Consider the following 16,148-nt stretch of genomic DNA (forward strand, 5'->3'; position numbering starts at 1 on the left):
AATGCCTTTACTGTGAACTAATTGTGTCTACTAGATGATTATTAAAAAATAATCACATTATAGAAGGCTCGTGAACAATAGTAGCAGCAGCAACAGCAGTAGTGGTACAAACTGGGTACCCTTGAATCCTAGTGTAAGAGCTCTGGAGACCCACCCCCTAAATGTGAGTAAAAATTGGAGAAGTATCCCCAAAATAGGCCCAGAAAGATGAAATGAATTGCCTATAAACCCAAAGTTACTAAGTTTCAAAGACAGAATTTGCAGGTTTTGCCTCCAAGCCATGCTATCTAAATTCATAATAGAAGAATTCATCTGGTTAAAGTTAAGTACCAATCACATTTTTTTAAATTGTGTGAGTTTGAAAGTTTGTCATTGAAAAGATGCATGGAATATCTGGCATCTGCTTAACCTGGTAAACATCATATTTGCATTTCCCTCTTCATGTCTATACAACCTGTTAAGAAAAACACTGCTTGCCTTGAGTGGTGGTGTTGGGTAACAGAACCTCAAGCGCTCCCTGTGGCATGAGAAATTTGCCAGCTGGTTGCCAACAGAGGCAACCAGCCCTCTCAGGGATCTGTGTGGGTGAGTTTCTGTTCTACAGCCCTGTGAACACATGACAGATTGCTCACTTACAGCAGCATATCCACATCACTTCAGAGACAAACACAAGACCCATATGCTATTCAAATGGCTGATGGGGGAAATGGATGTTTGCTTCACAGCTAGTCCCCGTTGGGTCCTATTTGAACATTCTATCATCAGCCTTTTGTCTATCTTCTGGCAAAGCCTTGTGCTCCAGTCCTGAAGAATGTGACTGCTGACCCCCTCCACACAAAAGCATCTGTGGAGTCCTGGGTCATGTCAGGCAAGAGATGATTCCTAGGGAAGGAACTTCCATTGCCCAAGACTTAGCCTTGGGATTCCCAACTTACTTTCTGTTTCCTGAGGCTTCATCTACTATCCACACCCAAAGGAGCCTCTAATCTAAAACAGATTGCCTGGCAGAAATTGGTCTCTGACTCTGCTCCTACCACCAGTTCCATTCTCACTCTGGCACTCACTGTTGACTTTGGGAATATCCTGTACTTTCCTATTTCAGTGACTTTCAGTGACTTAGGCACTTTTTTAACCCCTACCTTCTGTCTTAGAATCAATAATGTGTATTGGTTCCAAGGCCAAGGAGCAGTAAGGACTAGGCAATGGGGGTTAGGTGACTTGGCCAGGGTCACACAACTAGAAAGTGTCAGAGACCAGATTTGAATCCAGGACTTCTTGCCTCTAGACCTAGCTCTCTATCCTCTGAACCACCCAGCTGTCCCCACACTCTTTTGTTGGGAATTTCTTTCCCTCTAACTCTCAAAGCATAATTTGACTGCTATTTACTCTGAAGCTTTCTCTGAATCTCCCTTTTCTGAACTTCTACAGAGTTCTGCTTATATATTTCTTATGGCCTTTTCTTCTTTCCATCTCTTACTATAGCTATGTTGACTCTCTCCCCTCTATGGGGCTCTCCCTCAGGACAGGAACTTGCCCTCTCTCAAATATGGGGACCCCAGCCTGGAATTTAAAGCCATCAACAAGATGACAGACATCTCCCAATCTTTCCAGTTATATTTCATTCTATCACCCTTCTGCAACAACAGTTAGGTAGTATAATGGATAGAGTTCCAGATCAAGACAGAAAAACTCTTCTCAAGTTTAAATTTGACTTCAATCACTTACTAGCCATGTGACCCTGGGCAAGTCACTTAACGCTGTTTGCCTCCATTTCTTCATGGGCTGGAGAAGGAAATAGCAAACCAGTCCAATATCTTTGCCAAGAAAACCCCAAATGGGGTCACAGAGTCAGACATGACTAAATGACTCAGCAACAATAACACCCTTCCCAAACTCTGTTCTAGTCCAGTGACCTATGACCTATTCAGCATACTTTATTCTACTTCCATTCTTTTGTACAGGTGGCTTGCAGTAGGAACATCCTCATTTCTCAAATCTCCCTCATAGAATCCTTTGCTCGTTTCAAAGCTCAGCTCATGTGTGGTCTCCTACTGAGGCCTTTTTGATCCCCCAGTTGGTATTCTCTTCCTCTCGAAGTAATTGGATATAAGGTTGTCCAAACACCTTTCTGCTTGACCCTCTGGGTAGGTTGAATACTCTGAGACCAATAGGACCTAAGCTTTGTCTCCTGGAGGCTTCAGATGGTTCCGGCACACCATTGTCTCTGGATAAAAACACATTGAATTGAATGGCTTCAATAAGAATATCTTTCTCTCCCACTCCCCCATGATGTTTTGTGCAGGGCTCTTGCCTGTAGCAATGTGGTGAATTGAAAGAGCAGTGAATTGGGAGTCAGGGGGGCTGCTTCAAATGCTGGCTCTGGTTCCACCTTCTCTCAGCCTCAGCTACCTTATCTGGAAGATGAAGGTAACAGGATTTCCAACCACACGGTGTCCTTTAGAGGCCAACTAATCCAACCCCTTAATTTTATACATATGAAAATGGAGGCCAAGAGAGGACCTTCCCCGAGGTCACGTGCTATAAGGGACACAACAAGGATTTCAATCCAAGATCTCTGATGCCAAATTCATCATCCTGCCTCACATGATAATAACTGCTTTCCAGCTCACGGGGTATTGTGCGGGTCAAATAAGAGAATACAGGAAAGCCCCAAGAGCTTAGTGCAGTAGCTTAGAACTTCACTAAGATTTTGGGGACACCTTGTATCTGTGTAAGTACGTGCTATAAATCATAATGCACTATAGAAATGCTAGATGCTGTTATCACTGGGTATTCGTAGACTGTAGTTATTTAGAATAGTATAGGGGCAGCTAGGTGGCACAGTGAATGGAGTGCCAAGCCTGGAGTTGGGAGGACCTGGGTTCAAATCTGGCCTCAGACACTTCCTAGCTGTCAAATTCTTATTAGCAGGTCTTGGCAAAAAAAAATGCTCCTGGAATGTAAATGAATTCCTGTCATTGAAGGGATAGATTTACTTTAGAAGGCTTTTTTTTTCTTTAAAAATCCTTACCTTCCATCTTAGAATTAATACTGTGTATTGATTTTAAGGCAGAAGAGCAGTAAGGGCTAGGCAATGGGGGTTAAGTGACTTACCCAGGGTCACACAGCTAGGAAGTGTCTAAGGTCACATTTGAACCTACAACTTCCCATCTCTAGTTCTGGTTCTCAACCCACTGAGCTATGCAGCTGCCCTCATTGAAGGCATTTTTTAAGACCCTATCTTAGACCCATGCTAAGTATTTGATCCAAGGCAAAAGAGCAGTAAGGGCTAGGCAATGGTTGTTAAGTGATTTGCCCAGGGTCACACAGCTATTAAATATCTGGGTCAACTTTGAACCCAAGTCCTTCCAAATCTAAGCCTGGCTCTCTATACACTGAACCACCTATTTGCCCCTGAAGGCATTTTTAATGTTACCAAAACAAAGACAGAATAATCACATTATTTGATGTCATAGACATAGGACTTAAGGGAACTTAAGAATCAAAGTCAAACCTTTCTATTTTACAGAGGAAGAAACTAAGGTCCTTTGAGGTCATAGGTTCCAAGATCTAAGACCAGAATTTACACCAGGGGCCATCCAAAGCAGCCCCTTCATTTTATTTATAAGGAAACTGAGGCCCTGGGAGATTTAATGTCTCCCACAAGATTACACAAGCAATAAATGCCAAAAATGGGATGTGAACCCAGGCTCTCTCCCACTCCAGAGACAGTGCTGCCTCCTTATGTAGTTTATGGTCAGTTTTGTATATTTAATCATTTCCCATAAAGTGGATTGAAGAATTCCTTCTTAACCAGCTCATTTATTTATCAGTTCATGTATTATTCATTCATGAATTCTTGGGTTTAAATATAGTTCAGAAGGTATAAATAGTGATATTTTGTATTTATAACCTGGAACCAATTTGAATTCTGTCAGAAAACTTGTCTCACTCAGATTCCCCAAGTCCCCAAGTAGTTTTGTCGCAGACTTCTGACTGCATATTCCACTGGGGCAGAATTACCAGGAAGGCCAAGATTCTATGCAGAAACAGACTATGTTGAGAATTGCCATATGGCCCCCTTAAAGTACAAAGTTGATTAAATAAGTGTCCCGGAGTAGGGCCTCAGCTAAGCTCTCTTCATAGGGATTTCAGAATAGTCAGCGGAGATAATAATAGTAGGGGCTATACTTATTGGGGGGAGGAGAGGAACACAGGGAAGAAATCACTGTGGACTAGGTTAGCCATGGACTTAGTCTGAGCAGTGAAGACCATAGGGTAAGCCACTGAAAATCAAGATAATAAAATGCAGAGATAATAATGTGCATTCTGCTTTCTTCTCTATTCATTCCTCTTTTCCAACTCTATCTCTGAGAATAACAGTCAAATGCAGTTTGAGTTTTACTTAACTATTTTACTTTGTTATGAGAGACATCTCATGAAATGAGAGTGGTCTGTAAATGTTTGTAACATGAAAACAAAACATCGCTAAAATGGAAAGTGAAAAATGAGAGAGACGGAAATGTGCAAACCATATTTGGAAGAGAGTGAGGAAGCCAGGGAGGTGTTCCTGTGGAAGAGTGTTAAGTAAGTTAGAATCAAATTATGGAACACCTTAAGTGCCAGGCTAAAGAGTTCAGTTGTTTTGTTTTGGGTTTTTTTCCTCATCAGCAATGAAGACCTACTACAGAGACATTCAATCAGACTGTCATAACAAAAGATAACTATGGTAGAATGAAAGATAGATTGGGGGGAGCATAGAACTTGGAGTCAGGGAGACCAGGTTTTGTTACTGTTCAGTCATTTTTCAGTTGTGTCCAACTCTTCATGACCCTGTTTAGCATTTCTGTAACAAATACTGGAAAGGTCTGTCATTTCTTTTTCCAGCTCATTTTACAGATGAGGAAACTGAGGCAAACAAGATTAAGTGATTTGCCTGATTTAAGGCCCTGCACTCTATCCACTACCTTCCTACCTACCCTGAGAGTAGACTAACAGGTCTCTTAGGACCCTTTCTGACTCTGACATTCTAGATTCTAAAGCCCCTTCTATCTCTGACTGTCTCTGTTCTATATTGCTATGTGTCCTCAGTGGTTGCAAGTTGGAATATGTTTTTTTAGAAGACTAAACAAAGAAGACTGGAGGAATCTTAGAACAAAGGACACAAAACTTCTCTGTCTTCTGTGTTCCCTAGCTTAAGAGCTTTCCCAACTATTACATTATGTTTTGTGTTCTAAGCTCCTTTACAATGTTTATATTGTTTTCTATGTTCTAAGGAAGCTTTCATCTCTCACGTTCTGTAGTCTGAGAACCCTTCCCATCTTTGGCATTCCATTCTGAGGCTGTATGCTTCTATGACTTCACCTTATTAGGCCCAGCATAATTTCTTAAGGGGATTGAGGTATGAGTGGTGATTTCACTGGTATTTACTAAGCTCGTTATCAGGCTTGTTTCATCTAGATCATCCAATATTCTGAAGCAGGGTTCTTATCCTAGGGACCCTGAATCTTTTTCTTTTTTAAACTTTTGCCTTCAGTCTTAGAATCAATACGAAGTATTGGTTCCAAGGCAGGAGAGTGGTAAGGGCTAGGAATGGGGGTTAAGTGACTTGCCCAGGGTCACACAGCTAAGAAGAGGCTGAGGCCAGATTTGAACCTACGACTTTCCATCTTTCCACTGAGCCACCTCACTGCTCCCTGAGTCTCAACCTTTTTAAAAGAAAAGATTTTGCTAATTGTATTTCAATGCAATTGGGGGTTTTTAATCGTTTTTTTTAATAATGCATTTAAAAGTATTCTGAGAAAGGTTTCATAGGTTTCATCAGATTGACAAAGGAGTCTATGAGACGGGGGGGGGGGGGAGGGAATTAAGAATCCCTGTCCTAGAAGATCTTCTTGGCAATTTTTCTATAAGCCTAAGGTGAATGAGCAATATAATACTCCAGTTCAAAAAAGCACAAAAGCTCCCTGTTTATAGAAATAGGAATGTAAGTCACTCCTAGGTATAGTTTTGGCATATTGTATAGATTCAGGGCTGGCTGTAGAGCACATAGAAGAGTTCTCATGGTCATTGGCCATGAGCAAAACAGTATTTGTCAGAGGTGGCTGTAGAAGAGGATTACTGGACATAGATGACATGATGGTATCATACCAGATACTGATCACACAGAGACAGTTTGGGGCATAAATGTCTTAGAGGCAGTGCTAAGTACAGATCACATAAAAATCAGTATTTGTGAGGGCAACTGGATGGCTCAGTGGATGGAGAGCCAGACCTAGAGATGGAAGGTCCTAGGTTCAAATATGACCTCAGATATCTCCTACCTATGTGACTCTGAGCAAGTCACTTGACCCCCATTGCCTAGCCCTTACCACTCTTCTGCCTTGGAACCAATGCACAGTATTAATTCTAAAATAGAAGGTAAGGATTTTTAAAAACCAGTATTTGTCACTGCCTTGGACAAAGTTGTCCCTAACTCACAGGGTTGGTGCAGAGGTGTACAAAAATGTTATGTAATAATATGACTTTTGTTCTTTCTCCTCTTCTCTCCTTTCCTTTCCCCACCTCTATTCCACTCCTCTCCCCTCCCCTCTCCTCTGCTCTGCTCTCCTTTCCTCTCCTCTCTTATTTTCCTCTCTTTTCTTCTCCTTTTTTTTAGTCCATGAGTCTCATAGAGATTGGGAACCCTTCCCAGAGTTTGGAGAACGTGTGTCATTGGGCCTTTCTCCAACGGAAATCAGATACAGGCCAGGCGGAGTCCCATGACCATGCCATCTTTCTCACCAGACAAGATTTTGGCCCATCAGGAATGCAAGGTGAGCTCTCTTCCCTACTGCTCTTGGGTTGCCTGGGTAGATGGGGGGGGGGGGGGTGCCTCTGCTACTTCCTGTCTGGTTTCGCCATCTCTCCTGCTGGGCCTGGGGCAGGGGACATGCCAAGGGAACATTCACCAGTTATACACAGCTTAATCCCCATAGTAGACCATGTAGGACCCTGACTTTTGAACCACTGCAGACCCAGACCATCCCAGGACTTAGAACAGTGCTTTGCATATGGTAAGCTCTTCATAAATTCTTTTTCATTCATTTATTTATTCATCAATCCAGAGAAATCTGTAGCTTTGCCCATCTTACATGCTGCCCATCTGACCACAGTGACTGATAGACTGGCATCCTCGCAGGACTCACAGCTTTATTGTTTTTTTACTTCATTGTTGTTTTTTCCCCTTTGCCATTGTAGATGCCCTTAGTCCTTGAGTATCTATCCTTTTTCCTGTATCCATTCCCCAATGTAAAATTGAGGCTCCAGTAAAAATTAAATAATTATAAAAGGAAAAAGTAAATTAAGCTAACATACACAGGAGTCCAAGAAAGTGGAGTGCTCACCTTATCATTTACCAGCCAAATTGGCTGATGCTCAACTTTGTGATCTAATAATACTCAGTGTTGGCTTCACTCTCTTCAGACTTGAACTTTGAACACGATGGGGAGATCCCACTGCACGAGGCTTCTCTTCTTCAATACTCCCATCTCCTTGCTATGATGCCCTATGTAGATCTTGGCATTGCCCACCTTTGAGTTTCACCCCCTTAACTCACTGATCCAATTGTGAAACATCCCATGACCCTGGCCAATCAGTAAGGGACATCTTTTCTTTTCCCCAGTCCTAGCCCTTGTCCTCCTTTGTATGATATTTCACCAGTAATTATGTGGTTGGCACTGTCCCCATGAGGGAGGCTTCACAAAAGTATGCCACCTAGCAAAGAATAGTTCCATGCTATTCCCATAACTTCCAGCCCCAGAAATTCAGGGCCTTTTATAGTGGCTCCTTGTCCCTTCCCTTTTCACAAGGGCCAATCACAGTTTCCAACTTGTCTAGAACTGCCCAGGGGACAGTGTCTGTGGGATTCACACCTCTCATCCTCTGAAGGTTAATTTGTCATCAAAAAGTTCTCCAGGATGAGAGCCAGGCCTAGAGATGGGAGATCCTGGGTTCAAATTTGGCTTAAAATGCCTCCTAGCTGTGTGACCCTGGGCAAGTCACTTAATCCTCATTGCCTACCTCTTACCATTCTTCTGCCTTGGAACCAATACACAGTATAATCCAGTGTATGTCAAAAGCTTTGCAAAACTTTAGTAGCTATATGAAATTCATCTATGAGCATCATCTTTGTTATGAGCACTTAGAGACATTTCTTGACCCCTTTATGACTACTTCCATTGCTATGTGCATTGACTGATAAGGCCACATTCAGAGAAGACCATTTCTCCAAACTCCATAGTCTCCGTCCTTTTTCTGTTTCACCCTGGGCAAAAAGGTTTCCTTAAGCTGTTATTCAGGAACCAGCACTGAATAGCAGGCTTGGAATTAGAAGGGATCATAGAGGCCATGTGGTCCAATCTGATTAAAAATTCCCTCTACAATTCCAATATTTTTGGCTTGATGATTGCCAGTGATGGGGAGCCCATTATGTCCCAAAGTAATCCATTCTACTTTTGGATGTAATAATGATAATAGATAAGTTTACATAGTTCTTAAAGGTTTATAACATGCTATATGTATATTATCTAACTCGATCCTCATGACCATAATGTCAGGTTGATGCTCTTATAGTCTTCATGGAACAGGAAACTGAAGCTGAGAGAGGAGGGCAAGTGGCTTGCCCAGGGTCTCCTAGGCCCTGATATGTTAGAGGCAGGATTTGAACTGAGGTCTTTCTGACTCTTAAGTCCAGCATTCTAAATCACCTTGCTTTCCATAGTATCTAGAAAGCCATTTCTATTTTCTAAAAAGCATGCCTTTGTGACTTCCATAGCTGTGCCCTGTAAGACCAAGCAGAACATTCTGATCTCTCTGCCACATGACAGTCCTTTACATAATTGAAGACAGACATTTTATTTCTCTGAAATCAATCATTCAACATTTGTTAAGCACCTACTATGTGCCAGGTAAAATGCAAAGTGTTTTATAATTATTATCTAATTCCATCCTCAGATAACCAGGGAGAAGGGATTGGTGTTGTTATTATTTCTGTTTTACAAATGAAGAAACTGAGTCAGAAATTGGTTAAGTACTTTGCCCAAGGTCACACACAGCTAGGAAGTGTCTGAGATTGGATTTAAACTCGCATTTTCCTGACTCAAGGTTCAGCATGACACTATACTTTTGTGCCTGATTTTTTTAGTTCCAATATACAATTTTGCATTCATCCACTGATTGTATTACTTTTGTCATGTTAGATTTGCCCAAATATTCCCCTCACCAAGATATGTTTCGGTTATAGTTCTGTCAGCAGCATAATTATAGCTCACATTTATATAGTGAGTTAAAGTTTGACAAATCCTTTCCATAGATCACCTCATTTGGGACACATAACAATCTTGTGAGAGATACTATCATTACTTTCTATTTTATAGATCAGGAAATTGAGGTTTAGAGAGTTAGATCACTTACCTACGGTTACAAAAATAGTGAGTTCCTGATATGGCATTTGAACCCTTGCAGTTCTCTTCCTACCCTCTGAAAGAATATGTTCATATTTTCCATGTGGAGCAAACTTGTGTACTTGACTTTTTATATTCCACCTTTTGGTAAATATTCTTGTCCGGGGTTTATTCTGCTCTGGTCTGGATGTGGTCAACAAATATTTGCAACCCTTGGATTTTTTTAGACAGTATTGCCCAATGATCAATGATGCACTTTTCATAGAAAGCCATATATAGGCCATCTATAAATATCACAAAAAACAACCACTCTTCTTAAGAATTCTAAAAATATTTCTATGTGAGGGCAACTAGGTGGCTCTGTGTATTAAGAGCCAGGCCTAGAGAGGGGAGATCTTGGTTTCAAATCTGGCATCGGACACTTCCTAGCTGTGTGACCCTGGGCAAGTCACTTAACCCCCATTGCCTAGCCCTTACCACTCTTCTGCCTTGGAACTATACTTAGTATTGATTATAAAACGGAAGGTAAGGGTTTAAAAAAGATATCTCTATGTAAATTCTTGTAATTTGTTTCCAGTGGCTGAGGCAATGGCAATAGGAAAAAATGGGTTACTAAGATGAAATTGCAAAAAAAAAAATTGTAAACTAATACTGTATGTGCAAGTGAGATCTTTATGAACTCCACTGAGGCTTGCAGAGGGTGGGTGAGTATTCAGCAAACCACAGATCAATTTTTATCCAAGTGCTAAAAATTAAACCAAGCAGCTTGACAACAAGAAAGACTTTCTCATTCCATCTATCAACTGTGCTGTGCTAATTTTATTAACTATACTTTCTAGCATCTGGGATACTTAGGGGATGAGAGCTGCCCTCAGATGCCCCCCAGACCCAACATAAGATTCATTGGCATCAGCAATGACCTCTACAGAGGTGCCTAATAAAGGCAGACTTTTCTGGGCCTTTCCTCCATTCCATAAGAGAGCCCCACAGCACAGCAAAAAAATTGGGTTGTTCTTTGTTCCCTATTCTACAAGCTTTCTAATTTAAAATGGTAAGATCTTAAAATGGGACTATGGGTAATTCTGGGCACATAGTACATGGCTATCATTCCAGGAATGATCACAGTTAATTGCCCTAGTCTCAGGGACCCACCAGGGACAGTTTGAGATCAGCCATGCCCAACACTTCTGGCCATTAAGGAGATGTTCATCACTTGGGCACTAATTGTTCATTTGGGTACTAATTGCTTGGCTGCTCTGTATTTGTGTCCAGTAATCTCAGTTATCATTCACAAATTAGGAAGGCCAGAATCAAGCAGAGCTACCAAATATCCAAGATCTGCGGAGATAGAAGTTTGAACAAATCTCCAGGGGGGCTACATCTCCAATTTTCAAAGATTTGTCAGTAAATCACTATTAGCTAAGGAAAGACACCAAGTCCAACACAACTTCTTCATTTTATAGATGAGGAAACTGAGAGTCAGAAAGGAAAATGAATTTGTCCAAATTACATAGGCTATAAAAAAGCCAGGCCAAGATTTAAATTCAGATTATAGAGAGCTCAGTCTGGAATCAGGAAGACCTGAGTTCAAAGTTAACCTCAGTCATTGTGTGAGCCTGGGCAAGTCATTTCACCTGTTTGCCCAAGTTTCTCCATCTGTAAAATGGGGGCAATAATAGCACCTACCTCCCGGGATTGTTATGAAAATCAAATGAGACTAATTGAAAAGCCCTTCACACAGAGGTTGGCACATAATAAATGCTGTATAAATGTTAGTTGTTTCTTCTTATTATTATTGTCCTCTCACTCTAAAATCAATATTCATTCCCCTATGTGTTGTTTTTCAGTTGTGTCCAACTCTTTGTGACTCAATAAACCATAGCTAACTCTGGAGTTTTCTCAGCAAGAATATTGGGATTGAATTGCCATTTCCCTCTCCAGCAGATCCAGTGGATCCTTTTGTCAGGCAATCAGAAGTTAAGTGACAAGCCCAGGATCACATAGCCAGGAAGTGGCTGAAACTAGATTTGAACTCAAATCATTCTGACTCCAGATCCAGCACTCTATCCACTGAGCCACCCTAAACTACCCTGCATACATATGCACATGTGAATGCACACACTCATGGTTAGAGTCATCTGTATCAATCAGTCAGCAAACATTTTATGCTAAGCTACTGATGCACATGCACAAAGTGATAGAGATACAAAGAAATTAGAAATTAAACATCTTATCATCAAAGAGCTTACATTTTAATGGGGGAGAAAATGTACATAAACAGATACATGCAAAGTAGATACAAGGTAGCCTTCATTCAATAGTAAACATCTAGGCAATACAATCTTTAATGTATTTACATTAGCTGAATCCGTGAAGCTGGGAGAGGAATGGTGATGTTTTGTCTATCTTCCATGTAGAGACTTCTCTTTTTCAAACTAGAAGATAAAGGAAATTTGCGGAACTGGGTCTACTTCTCCTGAAGAAACAGAAGGAAGCATGGTCCCCCATGATCATCCGAGGGCCATCTCACCTTCTCTCTCTCTCTCTCTCTCTCTCTCTCTCTCTCTCTCTCTCTCTCTCTCTCTCTCAACCCTTACCTTCTGTCTTGGAGTCAATACGGCTCCAAGGCAGAAGAGTGGTAAGGGCTAGGCAATGGGGGTCAAGTGACTTGCCCAGGGTCACACAGCTAGGAAGTGGCTGAGGCCAGATTTTAACCTAGGACCTCCCTTCTCTGGGCCTCGTTCTCAACCCACTTAGTCACCCAGCTGCCCCCCCCCTCTTTTTTAACCTTTTCCTTCTGTCTTTAAATCAATACTATGCAGTAAGAGCTAGGCAATGGGGGTCAAGTGACTTGACCAGAGCCACAGAGCTAGGATGTATCTGAGGCCAAATTTGAACCTAGTCTTTTTATTAAAATTCTTTGGAAACTGTATTTTAATTTATTATTAATTTATAATTACTTGCTGAGTAATAAAAAGTGGACCAGAGAAAGAAAAGGTACCAAGCACATGTGGCTGGCTCTTCCCTTCATAGCCTCCTTCCCAAGCTGGCTGTTTCAGCTCCACAGCCAGACCTCAGATGTGCCGGTGGTCCCTTAGCCAGAAGTCAGACCACCCATGCTGGCATTCTCCTAGTTGCCTCTCTCTGAGCCAGCTGCACAGCTCCCTCTCCCCCATCAAAGCTTTCTTAGCCATCTCCTCCCTCTACAATTCTGAGGCCAGAAGCACTACTTTCTTGCTTTACTCTAATTTATGCTCTTCTTGACATCTCTTTCCCGAGTCCCTCTGATTTAGAAGAATCCAACCTCAGTCTGGATAAGAGGCAGGTCTTCTGGATGCCAGCAGTCCTTAGAATGACCACATAGCCCAGTACCCCTTCTCTCAGCATGGTAGGGAGGGCTCCATCCATCACTTCAAAGAGACATGCTTCAGAGGTTCAGAAGTAAGATATTTTGCTTTAAAATGCAAAGGTTGCCTTGGGGTACCACAAGAGGGTGTGGAAGAGACCTGAAGAGAGAGGATTTGCAGGACAAGCCAGGCACACAGACCAAGGTGAAGGACCTGTCTGCATGTCAATCAAGGAGAAGATTCCAAACGGAATGTTCCCAGCAGTTGGCAGTTGGGGAGCCTGGCCAGAGAGAGGAAACACAGGGACTTTGGCTCTGGGTTTACTGACCAGGAGAGAAACCTCTGCTCTTTGGGTTTTCCTGATCAAGAGAGACTGACGTTTTCCTGACCTAGGTTTTTTGAAAGAGTCTGGACTTGAATTACTCAAGCAGAGATTATCTGACTAAAGAAAGAAGAAAAGAAGAAAGATATTTGCCCTCCATCTCTCTGGCTGTCTCTGAGTCATAATTGTGACTAGACTGACAATTCCCACACCCTCCCAAATTCTCCTTAGAGATGAGGGTCACCCCTATCCCTTTTACCTCAATCTTCCTCCTGTTTCCCAATAAACCTCCTTACCTGAGAAAGGAAAGGAAGGATTTTCCCCTCATTAATCTTGTAGCCCACTCAGGGGGGAGGGAGAAAGCCACAGGCTTCAGAAGAAACTGGGAGGGAGTGAAGGAGGAAGGGTGGCAGAAAATATCTGGACTTATTAGCCATTAGTGATCAATAGGCAGCTCCAGAGCACCCCTCTAGCAGTATCTATCTCTCTAGCATTATCTCTCATCTATCTCCATAACAAATAGGCATCCTGAAGGTTCCCCTTAGCAGCTCTCCAGTCAAGCCAGAGTATCCAGTCAGCACAACCAGTAATAGTTCCACACAGATTACCATTTTTATTAGAAGGGATAGAAGCTAGTGTTAAATTTCCATACCAGGACCTCCCATCTCTAAGTGTGGCTCTCAATCCACTAAGCCACCCCACTTCTCTTTTGAGGCAGCAGATCACATGGAATGGATGTGACTGGAGAGGTCTACACATCCTTACCACCATACAGAGCTCAGGATGGTATCATGTCTGTTGTTGGCAAGCTGACTTCCCAGGATATTGTGAGGGCCATTTATCCTGAACCGACTGGCCTCTGTGGGGCTACAACTCCTGAAAAGTACTGCCATGGACCAAATGAGGGAAGGACTTTGGAGCCCTAATCCCAGATCTGTTGCTATGTCACTACTATTAGTGACAATAATGATGTTCTATGGAACCATTTAAATTTTACAAAGCACTTTTCCATTCTACAATATTGTAGAGTACAGAGTACTATTCCCCATTTTATAAATGAAGACTTTGAGGCATGGAGAGGTTAAGCTACTTGTCCAAAATCACCCAATTAGTAAGTGTCAGTGCTGGGATTCAAACCCATCTTCTGACTCCAAGTCAGGAACTCTCTCTACTCTACCATATAGGCCTCTGGCACATCATTGTATCCTACATGTGTTCTGTTTTTCTCATATCTGAAATAGGAGAAAGAATGTGTAGAGTGATCAAGAAGCTATTCATGAGTGCATTGACTTTGGTCCCTGTGGGAAAAGCAGAGTTATGATGTTATTTTATGTTTATATTAAACATAAAAAGCTTGCCTGTGTGTATTTGCCCATTGTAGGTCTATGATTTTACTCAACTTAATGCCTTCCTCTGTGCGCTCTTTTGAAGATTATCTGTTTACCTCAATACCTTAAGAACTCATGACTCCAGCATGGTGGAGTCTAGATCCAAGGGCCCTTCACACCTTCAGCTCTGTCCTGGCCTAGTGTCCAACCTCCTAATCATGAACTTCTTGGGCTCAGACTAGGCCACAGATAGGAAACACAGACCATTGCCAGGTTAATACTCAAAACCTTTGTAGTATGGTGGAACATTCAAGACTGCTCTGTCCTTTTGGAACTATGCCCAAAGGGCACTAAAAGACTGTCTGCCCTTTGAACCAGCCATAGCCCTACTGGGTTTATACCCCAAAGAGATTGTAAGGAAAAAGACTTGTACAAGAATACTCATAGCTGTGTTCTTTGTGGTGGCAAAAAAATTGGAAAATGAGGGGATGCCCTTCAATTGGAGAATGGCTGAACAAATTGTGGTTTCTGTTGGTGATGGAATACTATTGTGCTCAAAGAAACAATGAACTGGAGGAATCCCATGTGAACTGTAACGACCTCCAGGAATTGATACAGAGTGAAAGGAGCAGAACCAGAAAAACATTATACATAGAGACTGATACACTGTGGTACAATCGAATGTAAGGGACTTCTCCATTAGTGGCAATGCAATGATCCTGAACAACTTGGAGGGATCTATGAGAAAGAACACTATCCACATTCAGAGGAAAAAACTGTAGGAGTAGAAACAAAGAAGAAAAACAACTGCTTGATTACATGGGTTGAGGGGGATGTGATTGGGGATATAGACACTAAAGGAACATTCTAGTGCAAACATCAACAGCATGGAAATAGGTTCTGATCAAGGACACATGTAATACCCAGTGGAATTGTGTGTCAGCAATGGGAAGGATGGGGGAGGGGTGGGAGGAATAGAATATGATTTTTGTAACCAAGGAATAATGTTTGAAATTGACAAAAAAAAAAGACTGCTCTGTCCTGGCAGATATATAAGGATAATTTAGGGTCATGACCTAATCTAAGTTTGATTTTTGGTCACCAGGGGATATCCCAAATAAAATACCCAAGTCAGTTTGGAAATCTATAGTGGTCTAATCAATATAGAGGGAAGAGATCAAGGAGAAGAGAGAGGGAAAGGGTATAGGATTTCACCTGCCTGGCCTGTGCTGGGGGGGGGGGGGGGAGTTCAAAGTCCTCCACCACAAGGTTTCTGAAGAAGATTAGAGGCTTCTAAGTGGATAGTGTTTGGAAGGTAAAGGAGGAAAAATCAGCCTAAACTCCGAGAAAGTTCAGAGAAATGCCTCACCTGAACTAGGTTACTAGGCTTCCTCCAGCATGGTATCGAGGGGAACTCACCGCTAAATCGGACAATAGCTTCTGCCACGCCAAGATGCCAAGACACTCAGCCAGCTGCCACAAGCCACCTCTCCGCTGCAAAAAGAGGTTGGAGAGAGGAAGTAACGCAAAATATATAGACAGTTTTACATCACTTTCCTACATCTCACCTGTACCAATGGTAGCTTAAGTTTGACTTGGGACAGCCCAGGGGTCTGTCAGCTGTTTCTGATTTGTCATTTGCTAGCACATGTCTATCATAGGCCATCCTCCTAGATACTTAATCATTAAGTATGGGTGTAGACATTCC

The 16,148-nt window shown here is 42.0% G+C and overlaps 1 protein-coding gene across 3 annotated transcripts in view; it reads left to right on the plus strand.

The window, feature by feature from the left end:
• ADAMTS2 (ADAM metallopeptidase with thrombospondin type 1 motif 2) overlaps window positions 1–16,148 on the plus strand; it is a 535,678-nt gene that overhangs the window by 436,250 nt on the left and 83,280 nt on the right. For all 3 annotated transcript variants that reach the window (XM_007473888.3, XM_056811480.1, XM_056811479.1), the window contains one exon: window positions 6,659–6,815. In XM_007473888.3, coding sequence (XP_007473950.1) covers window positions 6,659–6,815 — 157 coding nt within the window. The remainder of the gene's footprint in view (window positions 1–6,658; window positions 6,816–16,148) is intronic.

The sequence above is a fragment of the Monodelphis domestica genome, chromosome 1, assembly GCF_027887165.1.
Source record: "Monodelphis domestica isolate mMonDom1 chromosome 1, mMonDom1.pri, whole genome shotgun sequence".
In the NCBI taxonomy this organism is placed as follows: domain Eukaryota; kingdom Metazoa; phylum Chordata; class Mammalia; order Didelphimorphia; family Didelphidae; genus Monodelphis; species Monodelphis domestica.